We start from the raw sequence: 17085 nt of genomic DNA, 5'->3' as shown, positions 1-17085 counted from the left end.
AATACGCAATCTTTACGATAAATTTTCTTGATCCCTGAAGCTGAAGAAAATACACATTAGTATGGTTTACTTAATTATTCAACCCAGTCAGAGAACATTTTAGATACGCTGTCCTCTAGAATTGGCAAAAGTTGTCTGACTTTTCACTCCCAAATAGATATGCAAATGATAAAATGGAAGGTCTCGTAACTAAACCATGGTGAATGAAGAGATGTGTGGACACGCAATTTCACCAAATCAAATCCAGGAAAAGTGCTACTTCACAAGATTGTCTAACCAATGGTGACAAGAAATTGGGTGTGTGCTGAAACATATCCTCATGATACTATGCATACCCTCCCTAACGTGTTCAAAAGAGATGTAAGACGTGAAAGTTTCCAAGTGCTAATCTAAAACTACCAGAGCCTCAATCTACAACAGAATACGTTTTTATAATTATGTACATATATTTTAATGGTAGAGTCATAGTACAATCTTCATTCTACCACGGACCAGTTTGTGTTCGTCTGAGGCGTCTTCTCTTGACTTCTCGTTGCAAATTCATCATTTCCTTAACCTGCAATATTATCGAATGAAAGGAAATTCAGTACTAAGGATGCATAAATTTGTAATCCCTTACAAGATTTACTTTGAATCAGGAAGTCCTTGCATATTACGGTAACACATTTTAAGAAAGAAACACAAAGACAAAAGAATATTCATTAATAGACAAATGGAAGTATTTTGAGTTTGAAAATCCTATGTTTTAGCTTCGTACGATTTTGGAACAAGTGCAGATAGTCCTAAACATATATTAACACAACGAAGCAGGTGAGAAAACATTTATCAAAAAATAATTTGTCAGTAGAACATACTAGTTCTTAATCACTGTTATTGTACTCTTCAAAAGAGCTCCAAATTTGGGGCATGACAAGCTAATATGATGAAACTTTTGAACGCGATAGTTGTACATACTAACCCAGGAATATAAAACTCAAGCACATGCACCACACGAGACTTAGCATTTGTTTATACGAAAAATCCTAGACTTCTATGTTGAAATTCAAAACCACTCCTCTACAAACGTAACAAAAAATTACCACCCATCCCAAAAAAAGAAAAAACAACCCATCCAGTAAGAGATTATTCCAAAAGACCTTTTGGACATAAGCCATATGAACTGATCAATAAACTGGTTTATATGGCTGAAATCTGAGTTTAAAAAAACATGTACTAACAGTGGATTGCCGATGTCTCTCAGACTTTCATGTGATTCTAATGTAAGATTGATAATTACAAGGTGAACAGGGTTTTCAGTTCATTTAAATGGTTTTACATTAAAACATATTTCTTACTAGCTTTACGTAATGATTTCAAATTAATTCAACAACCATAAACCAAAGAAAAAATGTCTGAGACAAAGACTCAACTAGAGAATTAAAAGTGACGCTTAAAGATATACATTGACAAATATTTAATCAAATAAAAATGGGCAGAAACACTTGTTTTAGTAACTAATTGCATGACATAATTAACAGAAGAACCTAAACTAGGTGGTAGTTCAAATCAGGTGTATCATTGTAGCACCGTTTTGCACCAAACCTACCACCTCATTCATCACAAGTTTAACATGACTAGCACACCAATTTGTGCTGCTGATTGACATAGCTTGTGACCAAATATTGTCTTCAGAATGATCCATTGATCGGAGTATAATTTTTATAGGAAAAAATGGCCTTAACTAAGGACTGACAAAATAATATGTACTTATTTATAGAAAAGTAAACCATGATTCATGGTATATTAACCAATTAGTCATGCAACAGGACATAAGGTTACGGCTCTCGCAATAATTAAGGCCTACAAAATACTTTACAATGATTGATGAAAAATAAAAAGGAGCAAAAGGAATGTTGTATAAAAAGAAACAAAAACAAAAGCCCACTTACTTGATTTTTCTGAATTTCCATAATTTCAGCCTGCAATACCAAAATAAATGTCGATTAGGGAAAATTTTAATGCGAACATGACACAAATTCGTATACATGTGTGCTTGCACCTGTATATTAAGTGACATGAAGCATAACCAAAACTTACCTGTTTTTTCTGAAGTTCCTGGTTCTCCTCTTTTAACTTTGCAACTTCTGCTTCCAATTCCATGGTATAAGCCTGAAACAAATAAAATAAAAATGTGAGACCGAACACCAGAAAACTAAATACATTTTACAAAATTTCAACCTGCACTTCCTCCCACGTTATGTCTTACAAGTTAATAAATATTTACTTATTATATGCTTCTTTGGATTTTATGATGATCCAACTGTTAGTGATGTCCCCAACCAGTTGTTCAATTACCTTGTAATAACCTGGATCTTTACAACTTCTCATGATTGTAACTTCTCAAAATCTTTCACCTTTCATCAGATCAGATCGCTATCATATTACCATTCTGCTGCATAATCTTTCATGGTATACAGCATGTTCACAGAGGATAAAAGCAGAACGTCAATGGCCGAGCAGTATTACTATTAGTAAAGAAATAACATGACGCATATCGTCATCATATTCTTTTTTATTTTAGAACTGAATATATCACTAACCCTATTACAGAAACTTATGAGGTATATTTTCATGAAAAATGTTACAGCTACTCCTCCCTCCTTACTGATATTGAAAGAAAAATCTACAGTCTGCAACGGCAGACATTTGATTATCTCATACTAGTAGATGGAGGTTGCAAGACCAAAGATGAGTTATAAACAAACACAAGTTTTATTATAGGCTCGTCTTATATTTAGGCATTTAAACTGAAAGTTAAATGTGTTTGATTAAAGCTTGAGAAAGTAGCTTACAACCCTCCTAAAGCTCTTTTTAGCTGCTTTTAATAAGCTTCATGCGAGCTTGATCTCATCAAAATTATAGATTAAGCTCTAATTACATAAGCTCTTTTTAATTAAACTGTTTACTCAAACACGCCTTTGTACAAGATAAAAGTAATTGCATCAACCCATTGATATCCTTATGTTGTAACTAGAGAAAATCAACCTGTTTTTTTTGCATTCAAGTAATTGTTCAAAGAGAACTATGATTGCTAAATTTAGGATAGTAGAACAAATATTCACCTGCTTGCGTGCCCGTGACCTGGCAGCTGACTCTCTGTTCTTTATCATCCTTCTCTGTCTCCTCTCAATCACCTTCTCCACAGCTCCTCCACTCTTCCTCCCTCGCATACCTCCGTTAAATACATAAGGAACCGGTGACACAGACGAGGTATCACCGTTGCTCTTGGCCATCTTATCACCGGATAATTGGTTAGCAGCAGGAGACCCAGTAGCAACATGAACTGACCCGGGTGCCAAACCAACCATACCAATCCCTCCACCTTGCACGCTCAAACCCTGATCACCACCGAGTCCCACAATCCCACCCCTCACCATTCCCTGGGGCATCTGAGCAACTGCATAAGACATAGCACTCTGCTTAGGAAATATCTGCTGCTGATGATGCTGTTGCTGAGACTGTGGACTCTGCATCTGTGGCTGCTGACTGGATGATCTCACCCCATTAACATTCAAAGGCAAGTTGGCAGAAGACTGAAGACCCACCAGTGGATCATTGTTCAACCGGTTACCCATCAAACCGGTAGCAGCAGCAACCTTGTTCATCTGCTGGAACTCAAACCCCAAACCGTTGTTATTCCCTGCACGAGCCAGATCCATGAAAACGCCATCGTTTGGCTTCGCATCTTCTCTAACAACACCAGCTCTGACCAGAAACTCCTCCAAAGTCATCTCTCTCAGAGTGGGCTGTCTCGGCGTCTGTGCAAGATTGGGCTCGCCGTGACCACCGTAATCTTTCGAAATGTCCTTCCAAACCTCATCCACTGTCTTCTGGCTCAGAGTCCGGGGCAGCGTCAGCGACCCCTGCCGTTGCAAATGGCTGATGCCGGCGCCTCCGTCGTCGGCGGCGACGCCCGCCGAAGCCATTGTCTGAACCTCCTCCGCCGTCCAAATGTTCTTCAGCAACTCGTCCATGTTCATGGACCCAAAGTCCTTCCCCGAACCTCCCATGGTGTTCATGAACTCGTCGAACGTTAGCGAGTACACCGACGACTGCCGCGTCAGGGAGAAGTTCCCCGGCGGCCTCCCTCCTCCGTCGCCGCCGGCTTCATTCCCGAAGCTCTTGAAATTCATATCGAAATTCTGAACAACCAAACACGATCCCAACCTGATCCAAATCCAAATCACCGTTTTCCCCTCCTCCTCCGCACCAGAGCCAACACTAGTCTGATTTTTAATTTTCCACCAAGAAATTCAGAGAATTTTTAATCACGAATTACCTACCAAGTAAAACTATTTACATCCAAATAAAAACCTCAAAAAAAAAAAACAGATAGTGTATGTGAGCTTGCAAGAATCACGAAAGTAAAAGGAGGCGCTAATCTATTGTGAGTGAGTGAGGTAGAATTGGATTGTGTTACACTTGGATTTAATTTTGGTAAGTAAGTATTTTATGTATAGATATTGTAGAGGCAGAGATGTAATGATTTGGAAATACTCCGAATTTGAACCCTACTATTGATGGTAAGATGAAAGGAAAGAGAGAAAAGATAGAAAAGATAGAAATAAGAAAGTGGAGGAATAAAAGCATATAAAAAGAATGGCAATGCCAATACCTTTGCTATTTATTTTACGATATTTAGGTATTCCCGATTTGGTATGATTTTGGTGTCTCATGAGACTTCACACTTCTTTGCCTGCGCTCCTCCTTCCTCGCTCTTCAACCCTCTTCTGCAACCGCCAACTGTCCTTCTCCCTCAAACCTACCTTTTATTTTATTATCACATTCAACACCCTATTCAATTCTTTTTTATTAACTTTTATTTACTAACATGTTAGGTCTATATTTTAACTGCAAGCTAAACTCATTATCATATGCTACACAAATTTAAACGTTATATTTTATTTCTAAATTAAATACAAAAATATGATAATCATAATAATAATATATCAAATACACACCTTCGAATATATTTATATCAGATCAGATTTCTCTGATTTATCATTACCAAATATTTGAACTCGGGAATATTTTCTTAAAAATATATTCCACGAACAATTATAAAATTTTAGAAAAACTCTATTTGATTAGTTTCGTTACAATTAATTTTTCAATTGCATCATTTTTTTTTTCCAAAAAATGTAACCTGACTATGAAAAGAGCTTCACGCATGCTGTGTGATGATTATTTAATAAAGAACTTTAATTTTATTATAATAGGTTAGAACACATGGAAGTAAAGCCACTACTTATTAATAAATATTTTTTAAAATCATAAAATGAGTAATTTCAATAAAAAAACTTAAATAATAATAATAATATTTGTTAGAATGGATCTAAATTTGAATGAATATTTGTATGTGTAATAATAAAGAAAAAATAAAATATTATGAGAAAGACATAATAATGGAGGTTGCAGAGTGCCGACTTGGAGAGGTGTACCAATGAAAAAGGATTGTGTGCGATGTGATAGCCAACCAATAGTATTGCGCTTTCTGGGAGAATCTCAGCCGTACACGTTTCGGTTAAAGGTATGGTCACCAATTCCTACTTTCTTCCTTGCACTGAACACTGTCCTTCCACCCAATTTCTTAAAAAATTAAATAAAGTGAACCATAACACTTTTTTTCCTGTGTTATTAAAAAAAGAGTGTGTATCATAAAAGTGGTGAAAGAAACTAGAGATGGTAAAGTATACCATAATTAATTATTCAAATTTTTAATTTAATTCATTTCATTATGAATAAATATTACTACAAGTTGTAGCCAGGGTAAAAAAACTGGTATAAGTTATCCAATTTTCGTAACCTCAAACAAGAAAAATATATTTTTTATCGATTTATCTAATTTTTTTTATTATCAATAACAAATATATAAAGATGAACTACTTCATTGATCAACTCTTATATAATAAATCGATTTATCTGTTAATTTTGTATTTGTAAATAACAATTTTGCTATTATTATTACAAATTAAATATAATTTTAGGTTGTTGACGGTTAAAATAGTTTAACTTAGTTTGTTAAGTGTGAGTTGTTATAAATTCTTTGACACTTGTTTAATTTTTACAAATAAAAAGTAATATAACTCACTTGTATGAAATATTCACCATTATGAGTAAGATTTTTTTTTATCTTTCTTACGTTATTTTTTTTCATTTCTCGTAATTTCTTTTATATATATAAAGTTTACTACGATATATATATTAGTTAAGCTGATATCTCAAATAACAACAATTATTTGTCATTACATGAAAAAAATTATTATTAAAAAAAATAAAAAATTATGAGAGATCAGACAAAAACTCATATGTTAATAAAAACGATACATAGGTAGACTATACCTATTAATAAATTTTTTTAATAATAGACTAAATGAAAGTCATTTCCATGGTAAATAGTTTTTTATTTTCAAATTTGAGAAGTTGAAAAAAAGGAAAGTAAAATAACAAAGTTTTCAAACATTGATTATTTCTAATTATCTTTTCTCTTTCTTGATAAAGTATTGAAAAAAGATGATTTTTCTCATAAAATTCTTGATGATAAATGATTGTAAATTTTAGAAACAACATAATCAAAATTTTCCATTAAAATATAAACATTACTATATCATTTGTTAAGAGTCAACTCCTAACTAATAAATTTTAAAAAATTAACCATTTGTTTGTCTATACCAAACTTTATGGATGCAATTATTTTCTAATTCTTTCATTTTCCTTTTACCCTTCAAAGTTCAAAGCACTTATAACAAGGAAGGATGGCATAAAAAAGTCAAATGCATGTACATTTCATATATTAACTAAAGGAATTGCGAGTCTTTGATATAAGTTTTTTTATATTCAATTTTATTTCTATGTATCTACTTCTAGAATATTAATTCCTATGCGCTATTTTTCTTATATGATCATTTTGTAAATTACCTATTGTTATTTAACCTTTGTTATGTTTTTAATTTATTTTATATATGCAAAAAAAAAAACATCTCTTCTCTCATTATACATATAAAATAATTTCAAATAATTTAATTTACACCTCATCATTTAAATTAATTATTATTATATCAAATTATATGATTCAGAGTTTTTCAGATTGAGTTATGTCTTTTTAAATTTAACTTTAGATTGAAACTTTTTTTCACATTAACCAAATGTACAAGATTTTATGTTAACAAAATTTACTCACATTATAACATTTGATTAAATTATATATATAAAGTTGAGAAAAATAAATAATATCGGGAGTAGAGACATTAAACAACCATCCAAGAAAACAAACTGTTTAATTCCAAACAATAAGAAAATTTTAAATGAATTTTTTATAATTAAAATATGCTTGGATCTTTTATAAGTTTTATAAAAAAATTATATTCTATAAATTAACTTATAAAAAATTATTTATTTTTTCTTATTAAATGTTGATGAAAAACTTATATAGAGCTAGATTGGTTTCTTTGTAAACCATGGAGACAAATGAGATCCTACGAGTTACATTAGATCTTTATAAGGTAACACACACATTGGTCCATGTGTCCACATCTCTCCATTTGATTTTGCACGAGAAACATTTTTTTTTTCAGAAAAGAAGATGCAAACAAACAAACACAAAGTCTGTTGAGGACCACCATATTTTTCTTTTTTTAATACAACACTAAAGTTTCAAATTTTATTATTTTATTACTATGCTCATTTCCACTAATATAATTTAACAAAGACAAATCGTATTATTTAATAATTAATATACTACTGGTTTTTTCCATTTATGTAAATTTAAACAAGATTTCTAAAACATTTCTAAAACGTTATTTAATTAATGTTAAATCAATTTATCTGAAAAAAATACATACTTGGATTATGTTTGAACTTTAAGAACGAATTTCCAATGAAAAAATATAAATAAAAGAGACAATCAAACTTACATAAAAATTTTCAATTCTCACACTTTTACATTTTATTCGAATTAACTTGAATGTGAAAATATTTTTGTAGATTTTTCTAATCATTAAATTAAAAATTGAAGTGAAATGATAAAAGATTGAAAAACTGTTGAAGCGGTCATATAAAAACAAATAATAATAATAATAATAATAATAATAATAATTATTATTATTATATGACTATTGCTGTTATTCGTACATATACGGTTGTTTCTATGAAGGATGATTTATGAAGTTTGAAATTGAATAATGATTTTATTCAGTTGAAATAAAATTTGTATTGGAGTTATAAATCTGAAAATGATATATGAATTTGTTTTGGTATTACGTGTCAAACGAGCGTTGTCCATAATCTCTTGTTAAACCATGATCCAATCCAAAGTTGAGAGCGAAATAGAAAATGATTAGGAATGGCTTAAGTGTGAAATTAAGTGCAACGGTATTTTTTTTTTTTGCTTTTGCTCTCTGCAAAATATCTGCTCCACTCAACACTGCACCCACTCCTCCCACATCCTCATCCTCAATTTTCACTTAAAAATGGAATTTAATCAGTTATTAATTTACAGAATACTTTTAATAGTTTATCAGTGTACAATATTATATATATTATGTTTCCTCTTATAAAAAAATATGTTTCTATTTTTGGTTCGATTTATTAAACAAATAGATTTGTTTAATATTCCTGATTCCAAAGTCATGTTGGGTTTCTAATTATGTACAACTGTTCCAAAATTTATTCAATTTTAATATTACCGTGAAGTGATAAAACATGATATTTAATATAGGTATGGAGACAATTGACTTTGAAATGTTTGGTTCCGAGTTAGCAGGTTGTTGTGATGCACACGCATTATTATGAAGTGGCCATAAAATTTTTATAGTAACTAATGATTGAATAATAACTGGTCACATCAAAAATCACGCAAGATTGAATTATTATTTTGATATTCTAGTTAAAACAAAATATTAATGTCCTGTTTATGTGAATACAAGAGAAACATAATAACGATGAAACATAATAAATTAATTTAAGAATTTAAATAATTATGAACAGAGTACGAAGAAACCTACTTCTTACCTAGAATTAGCAAGGAGATAAGGATGTAGTCAAAGAATTAAGCTAAAGTAGTAGTCAAGAATCTCATCCGCACAAATTTTACATCTATCTTTAGTCCACTCACAAATTAAAAACAAAAAAGGTTTTCAGGTGTTTTTGCTCCTCACGTCTCAAATTTCCAAACACTTTTCTTATACATAAAAGAGATCAAAATTGTTTATCTTCAAAGTCTTTCTTTTAAACTTCTTTCACACCATCATCCAAACCATAGTCAGTCAAATTTTCCAGGAAAAAAATTAAAATCAGTTTATATATATAAATATAGCTAATTCTAATTAACAATAAAATTTGTTTGTTTTTTTTCACCTTAGTTTTTCATTCTACATACACATTCGGATAAACTTGTTTGAAAACATCTCTAAAATACACTAATAATTTATCTTAAATATGTTAACTAAAAGTTGTTCACTAAGTGTATAGACTTAAGAATTTTATTATCAGAGTAATTTACGTGAAATTTTTTATAAAATCATTACTTATATAAGCAATGGTATTTAATAATTGTAAAACTCGTTTTTAAAATTTTAAGTATTACATCACTGAAATGAAAACTTGTTAAACTTCTTAAATCTCGTATATTATAAGCTCACGAAACGCGAGGTAAACAATTTTATGATCATGGTGTTCAAAATGCTCTAAATAAAATTTATTTATTGATTATATATGGAAAACGATATCAATAAGAAATGTCATATATTAATTTTAAATTAATTGAATTCCAGGTCCAGATGGGTAGAAAGTAATAAACTAATCAAACGTGCTTGCAATCAATCAAATTTTAATTAGGCTACATTAAGAACGTAAACATTGTATTGAAAATATTCAGTTTCATAATAAATTTTTCAAAATCATATTATAACTTTTTATACCCTATTGAAATTGCTCATTCAATAAGTTTTATTTGTATTGATTTATTTGAAATAAAAATAAATAAAAGTAATGGAAGATGAGATTTCCAAAATAAATTATTATAACAACATATATTATAAACTGGTTCTAAAACACATTGTTGGTTTGCTAAGTTATCAAATATATATGAAGATTGGTAGTAATTTTACATCTAAGTTTTTGCTCTTCTTATGTGGGATGGTTATTTTTATGTGGTGGTTATAATGTTTGTTTATGATTCTTGGTAAATAGTAGTATTATTTTAGAAAAGGATATGCTACTTTTTCTTTATTGATTTGAAAAGTGTGGGTACGATGATGAAATTGTCAATCAAAATAAACAACGTTTTCGATGAAAAATATAATTATGTGTATAATAGAAAGGTTTGATTAGAAGTTAGAATAAAAGAATATAAAGATTTAAGTTGGGTAGGGAAATAATGAGTGGAGAATAGAATAGGGTGAAGGAAAAGTGAAAAAGGGTAAGGTAAATTTCTCTTGGGTTTCGGGGATCACTACCCCACAAACTTCAGATGTTCAATCTTGCTTCAACTCATGCACGACCCAATCATGACACTCATGACACTGGTCAAACCTAAGATTGACTTGGTAGAAAAATTTATCAAAGATAACATAAAAGACATTTTTGAAACAAAAATAAACTTACTAGGTTTCAACATTATAAACAAAGGATATAGATTATGTTAAAAGTCACATAATTCCTGGTGGGCCAAATAACAATCCTCCACGCCAAACTAGTTCGAACTGTATAATCATGTAGTGATAAATTTTATAATTAAGTTTAAGGTTGAGTTTGTGATTTATAATATTTTTTATCGACTCAAATTAGTTAGAATATTTGATAAGTATTTCAACTTGTATATCAAACAAGATAATCATATTTTTTAGTATTAAAGGATACGGATACCAGAGTTACATAAGGATCCTTAATATTAATTGGGAGTCTTTTATAATGATAAGTTGTTTCTCTTTATAAAGAAGAATAATTGGGTGTCTTTTCTAATTATCAGTTGCTTCTCTCTTTATAGAAGATAATAATTGTTATGATTCTAGTATTTAGTTATTGATTATTTCTTTCTTTAGTTAAACCCTAGAATGAGTGTACTACTTGTATATATTCAGACCATTTGTTTTGATTTGAATAATAAGAAAGAAGAGAGATATCCATTGTCATATCTTTTGTCTTCAGTTTACTCTTTTGTTTATCTCTGTTCCCTTTTGTTCATCTCTGTTCCCTTTTGTTCATCTCTGTTCTATTTTGTAATATGGTATCAGAACTCTGCTACATTTATTCATGGATGAAGTTGATGATCCCTCACAAGATCTTAGTTCACCTTACCATGTTAGTTCACAGATAATCCTTCCTTTCTTATTGTCCCTATTATTCTTGAGGGACCAAATTATCATCATTGGTCTCGTTCGTTTCAAATAAGCCTAATTTCAAAGAACAGAATATGTTTCATTGATGGAACTATAGAAGCTCCCAATCGTACCAAATCATTGTTTCCAACATGGCAGAGAGCCAATATGTTGGTTGTTTCGTGGATTCTCAAGGTGGTTTCTCAATCCATCGCGCAGAGCATCATTTGTATGGACAATGCCTTTGACATATGGAATGATTTAAAGGAAAGGTTCTCACAAGGAGACATGATTCGTATTTCTGATATCTAGAAGATGATTTCTTCTTTTAAACAAGGTGAGTTGACTGTTACAAACTATTTCACTCAGTTGAAAATTCTTTGGGATGAACTTAATCTTTTCCGCCCGCTATCCGCTTCTTCATGTGCCTCTAAATGCAGTACTCTTGTGAATGCTTCTAAATATAAAACACAAGACCAGATTATCAAATTTCTAAGGGGGCTAAATGATAATTATTCGACTGTGAGAACTCAAATTTATTGATGGACCCTTTGCCATCCTTGAATAAAGTTTGCTCTCTTGTTACACAACAAGATAGGCAAATATTTGGTGATCAATCCAAGGCAATGATTGCTACTAGCAAAGGAGGTTATAAAAACAATGCTACAACCTATGGCATAGGTGCTGGATACGGAAGAGGAAGCAATGGAAGAGGATATACTTCCAAGATTTGTAGTCATTGTGGAAGGACAACACATACCATTGATACATGCTATAAAAAGCATGGCTTTCCACCTCCCTTCAAGTTAAAAAATCAGAATCATGATCAGAGTCATACTAATGCAGTTTTTCATAATACAAATTTCAATAATAATGAGCAGAATCATGAAGGTTCAAAGTTAGAAGTGGAGTCTCAACAAATTGGTTTTACTCTTGAGCAGTATCAAACATTGTTAACTCTTTTACAACAGACCAAATCCAATGGCAATGCTTCTAATCAAGTCTCTATTATTCCCTCCAATCCCTCCAATCAAACAGGTAATAATTTTATTTCTTCTTTTAGTTCTTGGATTATTGATAGTGGTGCTACTAATCACATTTGTTCATCCTTAACTTATTTCACTTCATATCATCAAATTGATCCTATTTATGTCAAATTACCAAATGGAAATCAAGCCATTGCCAATTATTCTGGAAGTGTTTTTCTCAATCAAAATCATGCCATAGACAATGTTTTGTACATTCCTTGCTTCAATTTTAATCTTCTTTCCGTAGCAAAATTGATTGATAAACTATCTTGTGTTCTTACCTTTGACTCTAATGGTTGTCACATTCAGGACAAAATAACTATGAAAATGATTGGAATCGCTAAGACGCAAGATAGACTTTATATACTCAGGATCCCATCTTACCAAAAATTTCAAATTAAACCCTTTGAATGTACACACACCATCAATATTGTTAATGTCAGTGCTAGTGATCTAGAAACCCTTTGGCATTTTCGATTAGGTCATATTTCAAATAAATGTATTGATGTTATCAAGAATAAATTTCCTTTTGTTAAATATAACAAATCTTTTGTTTGTAATGTTTGTCATTTTGCAAAGCAAAAAAGACTTTCTTTTCCTATTAGTACATCTAAATCAAAAAAATGTTTTGATTTGATTCATGTAGATGTTTGGGGACCATACTCAATACCATCAATTCATGGTCATAAATATTTCTTGACCATAGTTGATGACTATTCGAGGTACACATGGATTTTTCTTTTGAAACAAAAATCTGAAGTTGTTAAGGTTTTGGAAAATTTTGTTATTTTTGTTCAAACACAGTTTGAGACAACAATAAAATTAATAAGAAGTGATAATGAAACTGAATTTTTCATGACTAATTTTTTTGTCAGTAAAGGAATAATACATCAAACATCATGTGTCAATACTCCACAACAAAATAGTATAGTTGAAAGGAAACATGATCATTTATTAGATGTAGCAAGAGCTCTTATGATACAATCTCATTTACCCAAAATTTATTGGTCATATTCTGTGATACATGTTGCGCATATTATAAACATGCTTCCCATACCTGTTTTAAACTATTCTTCTCCTCATGAAATGCTTTTCAAAACTGATGCAAATTTTAATGGATTAAAGGTGTTTGGTTCTTTATGTTATGCTAGCACCTTGTCAACAAATAGAAGAAAATTTGATCCAAGAGCATCAAAATGTGTTTTTATTGGTTTTTAACGGGGGACAAAAGGATATATTTTGTTGAATATTCAATCAAGAGAAATTTTTGTGTCTAGGGATGTTGTCTTTTATGAACATGTTTTTCCATACCAAAGGGTTCAAGATACTAGCAATGAAACTAACAGTCCCGACGTTAATGATCAAATTTTGTTTGCTGAAGATCAATTTGTCTTAAGTCAGCCATCAGAAGTCATTCTTGCACCTTGTGATAATACACCTTGTGATAATGTTGAAAATAGCAGTGATAATAATTGTGAGTCACAAATTGAGGTTTTAGAAGAAGATTGTTCCCATATAGACCAAAACCTCAATGAAAATCATGATATAGAACAAAGTTCTGAATCAGATCCATCTGTCCGAGTGAGCACATGAATAAAAAAATCACCTGAGTATTTAAAGGATTATCATTGTAATCTTAATGTTTCCAGTACATCTTCAAGCGTTAAATATCCTTTGAATTCTATTTTGTCTAGCAATTTATCACCTTTTTACAAATCTTTTGTTATGTCTCTTTCTTCACATGTTGAGCCAAACACTTATTCTGAAGCTGTGAAACATGACTGTTGGAGAAAAGCTATACAATGTGAGATATCTGCTTTAGATTCAAATCAAATTTGGGAGACTGCTCTTCTGCCTCAGAACAAAGTTGTCATAGGTTGCAAATGGGTATTCAAAATAAAATATAAGGCTGATGGAACAATTGAAAGGTATAAAGCAAGGTTAGTGGCAAAGGGATATACACAAACAGAAGGCATTGACTACCTCGATACTTTCTCTCCAGTAGCAAAGATGACCACCATAAGGTTGCTTCTTTCTTTAACTTCTATTTATAATTGGGAATTGAAACAATTAGACATAAACAATGCCTTTTTACATGGAGATTTGAAAGAAGATGTATACATGGTTGCTCCTCCTGGATTGACTTCTATTCCACCAAGAAAAGTTTGTAAACTAAAAAAGGCTTTATATGGCCTTAAACAAGCCAACAGAGAATGGTTTGCCAAATTGTCATCATTTTTGCTTTCTTTGGGATATACTCAATCTATGAATGATCATTTCTTGTTCATTAATTCTTCTTCTGAAGGATCTTTTACAACATTATTGGTATATGTGGATGATATAATATTGACAGGAAATGATAAAGAAGAGATTGTTCGAATCAAACAAGCCTTGAATCGGACATTCAAGATTAAAGATATTGGGAATTTAAGATACTTTCTTGGTCTAGAAGCAAGAAGTAAGACAGGAATAATGGTAAATCAAAGGAAATATGCATTGGAATTATTAACCGATGCAGGTCTTTTAGCCTGCAAACCTGCACCCACTCCTATTGATAATCATGATATATTCTCTTCTATTGGAAGTATTCCTTTCACAGATATTCAAGTCTACAGAAGATTGATTGGAAGGCTTATGTATCTCACTAATACCCGACCTGACATAACATTTTTTGTGCAACAACTTTCTCAATTTCTTGCTAAGCCTACAATTGTTCACTATAATGCAGCGATTAGAATTCTCATATATATCAAAGGGGCTCAAAGTCTTGGTCTATTTTTCTCTTCCACTACTTTTGTTCATCTCAAAGCCTTTTGTGATAGTGATTGGGGCACCTGTAGTGATTCAATACAATCAGTGACTGGTTTTAGTGTGTATCTTGGGAATTCTGACATATCTTGGAAATCAAAGAAGCAAGGAACAATATCAAAGAGTTCTTGTGAAGTTGAATACAGGGGCAATGACCACTGTTACATGTGAAATTCAATGGCTAACTTATCTTCTTTAAGATTTCAAAGTTCCTTTTGAGCAACCATCTCTTTTATAATGTAACAATGACTCAGCAAGATACATTGTAGCAAATTCAATATTTCACGAACGTACAAAACATATAGAAATAGATTGTCACGTGGTAAGGGAAAAATTAAAGAAGGGTCTCATCCATTTGCTTCCCATTTCCACCACAGAGCAACTAACTGATATTTATACCAAAGCTTTAAGTCCTCAATCTTTTAAGAATATTTGTTCCAAGTTGGGTCTCATCAATATTTGCTCTCCAGCTTGTGGCGGGGTATTAAAGGATATGTATACCAGAGTTACAAAAGGATACTAATATTAATTGGGAGTATTTTCTAATTATCACGTTGTTTCTCTTTATAGAGAAGAATAATTGGGTGTCTTTTCTAATTATTAGTTATTTCTCTTTATAGAGGGGAATAACCTTTATTTTATCTTTGTGTGTGTTATGATTCTAGTATTTAATTATTGATTATTTCCTTCTTTAGTTAAACCCTAGAACGAATGTACTACTTGTATATATTCAGACCATTTGTTTTGATTTGAATAATAAGAAAGAAGAGATATTCATTCTCATATCATTTGTCTTCAGTTTACTCTTTTGTTCATCTCTTTTCCCTTTTGTTCATCTCTGTTCTATTTTGTAATATTTAGAAATAAAAATCAGAAAAATAGTATCTTGTCAACAAATTTACTCTTACCCCAACTAAAAAAAGCTGGGTAGTGTCTCCAAAACTTACACACACCAAAACTAAAGACATATGTATACTTATAAATGTCACAAAACATCGTAGCTCCTCTAGCGGTTCATCTATATATAACATGCCACAAACCATCAATTACCTTCTAGATCTAGTTTTGCTTTTAATGGAGTTTAAACAAGTTAAGGGACTAAACTTCAGCTAGTGTATCTAAACCCAACAAAACTTACCTTACCAGATAACCATGATCAAACTCTAAGTTTGGCAAGTGCAAAAATTTTAAGTGGGTTTAGTATGGCATTCTTGAACACGATCTGATTTATTTACTTTCAAATTTTTGCTACTATAGCCACACACATAAAGCTCAAGTCTTGTTTTTAGCTTCTTTCAACATGCATATAGAAAATTGATAAAAGTGGTTCTTTGGTTCAAAGTGCATTATTGTGACATCTCCAATCCAATTAATGCATTTATTCCATAGGATAAGAGAAACCGAACAACCTATAAAGAGATTATTAACATATTTTAATTATTTCCCACAAAGACACACATTCCATTACAATCTAAATATAATATGAATGTGTATTTGTTTGACAAGTTTAACTCTGTTTTGTTGACTTTTCACATAAAAATAGAGAAAACTCATTATTAAAAAATGGTATCAATTTATTCATTTTTTTAATTTAAAATTTTTGTTGTTTTATATTAAATTTATGATTCAACTTTAGCTTATCATTTAATGTACCATTAATTACATTAATCTTTTTTCACTTGATCAATAAGTACACATAAATCTTCATGTTCTTTAGGTGGACACTTGAACACTTGATTGTGGATTTAATTTATATGTTTTCATATTATGGACTTTGATATCAACATACTTGTCAACATTTTGTGAAAAATAAGAAATGAGATTTTTTTTAATGGGTATTAATCAAATAAAAAAAAATGTTTTTAGAATAGATAAAGCAACAGACAAAAGTGGAA

The 17085-nt window shown here is 31.0% G+C and overlaps 2 protein-coding genes across 4 annotated transcripts; one reads left to right on the top strand and one right to left on the bottom strand.

Annotated features, from left to right (window-relative positions):
* Nucleotides 1–227: 227 nt before the first annotated feature.
* Nucleotides 228–4860, bottom strand: LOC137820274 (ABSCISIC ACID-INSENSITIVE 5-like protein 5). 3 transcript variants are annotated; one of them, XM_068624259.1, is made up of 5 exons: nt 4655–4860; nt 3102–4265; nt 2077–2148; nt 1929–1958; nt 228–556 (listed from the first exon to the last, which is right to left on the bottom strand). In XM_068624259.1, exons 2-5 carry the CDS (start codon nt 4170–4172, stop codon nt 482–484), a joined length of 1248 nt encoding a protein of 415 aa, XP_068480360.1. In that variant the 5' UTR covers nt 4173–4265; nt 4655–4860; the 3' UTR covers nt 228–481. The 3 variants fall into 3 exon arrangements, 2 of the variants coding, with proteins under 2 accessions (XP_068480360.1, XP_068480359.1); XR_011082598.1 differs by lacking the exon at nt 4655–4860 and adding an exon at nt 2335–2440 and having other exon boundaries at nt 362–556; nt 3102–4639; XM_068624258.1 differs by lacking the exon at nt 4655–4860 and having other exon boundaries at nt 3102–4639.
* Nucleotides 4861–14107: 9247 nt separating this feature from the next.
* On the top strand, nt 14108–15361 carry LOC137822218 (secreted RxLR effector protein 161-like). The gene is made up of 2 exons (XM_068627117.1): nt 14108–14322; nt 14968–15361. The coding sequence occupies exons 1-2, from the start codon at nt 14108–14110 to the stop codon at nt 15359–15361; spliced, it is 609 nt and encodes a 202-aa protein (XP_068483218.1).
* Nucleotides 15362–17085: the final 1724 nt, after the last annotated feature.

Source organism: Phaseolus vulgaris, chromosome 9, assembly GCF_000499845.2.
Source record: "Phaseolus vulgaris cultivar G19833 chromosome 9, P. vulgaris v2.0, whole genome shotgun sequence".
Lineage (NCBI taxonomy): Eukaryota > Viridiplantae > Streptophyta > Magnoliopsida > Fabales > Fabaceae > Phaseolus > Phaseolus vulgaris.
This window is presented reverse-complemented; position numbering and strand designations above follow the sequence as displayed.

Bases quoted from the DNA above. Each gene is read 5' to 3' on its own strand.
- LOC137820274 (XM_068624259.1), bottom strand. From the start codon at position 4,172: ATGAATTTCAAGAGCTTCGGGAATGAAGCCGGCGGCGACGGAGGAGGG. The intron at 1,959-2,076 runs GTAAGTTTTGGT...TTGGTATTGCAG, and splicing joins AGGAACTTCAGAAAAAACAG to GCTGAAATTATGGAAATTCA. The intron at 557-1,928 runs GTAAGTGGGCTT...ATAATATTGCAG, and splicing joins TGGAAATTCAGAAAAATCAA to GTTAAGGAAATGATGAATTT.
- LOC137822218 (XM_068627117.1), top strand. From the start codon at position 14,108: ATGTCTCTTTCTTCACATGTTGAGCCAAACACTTATTCTGAAGCTGTG. The intron at 14,323-14,967 runs GTTAGTGGCAAA...TTCTATTGGAAG, and splicing joins ATTGAAAGGTATAAAGCAAG to TATTCCTTTCACAGATATTC.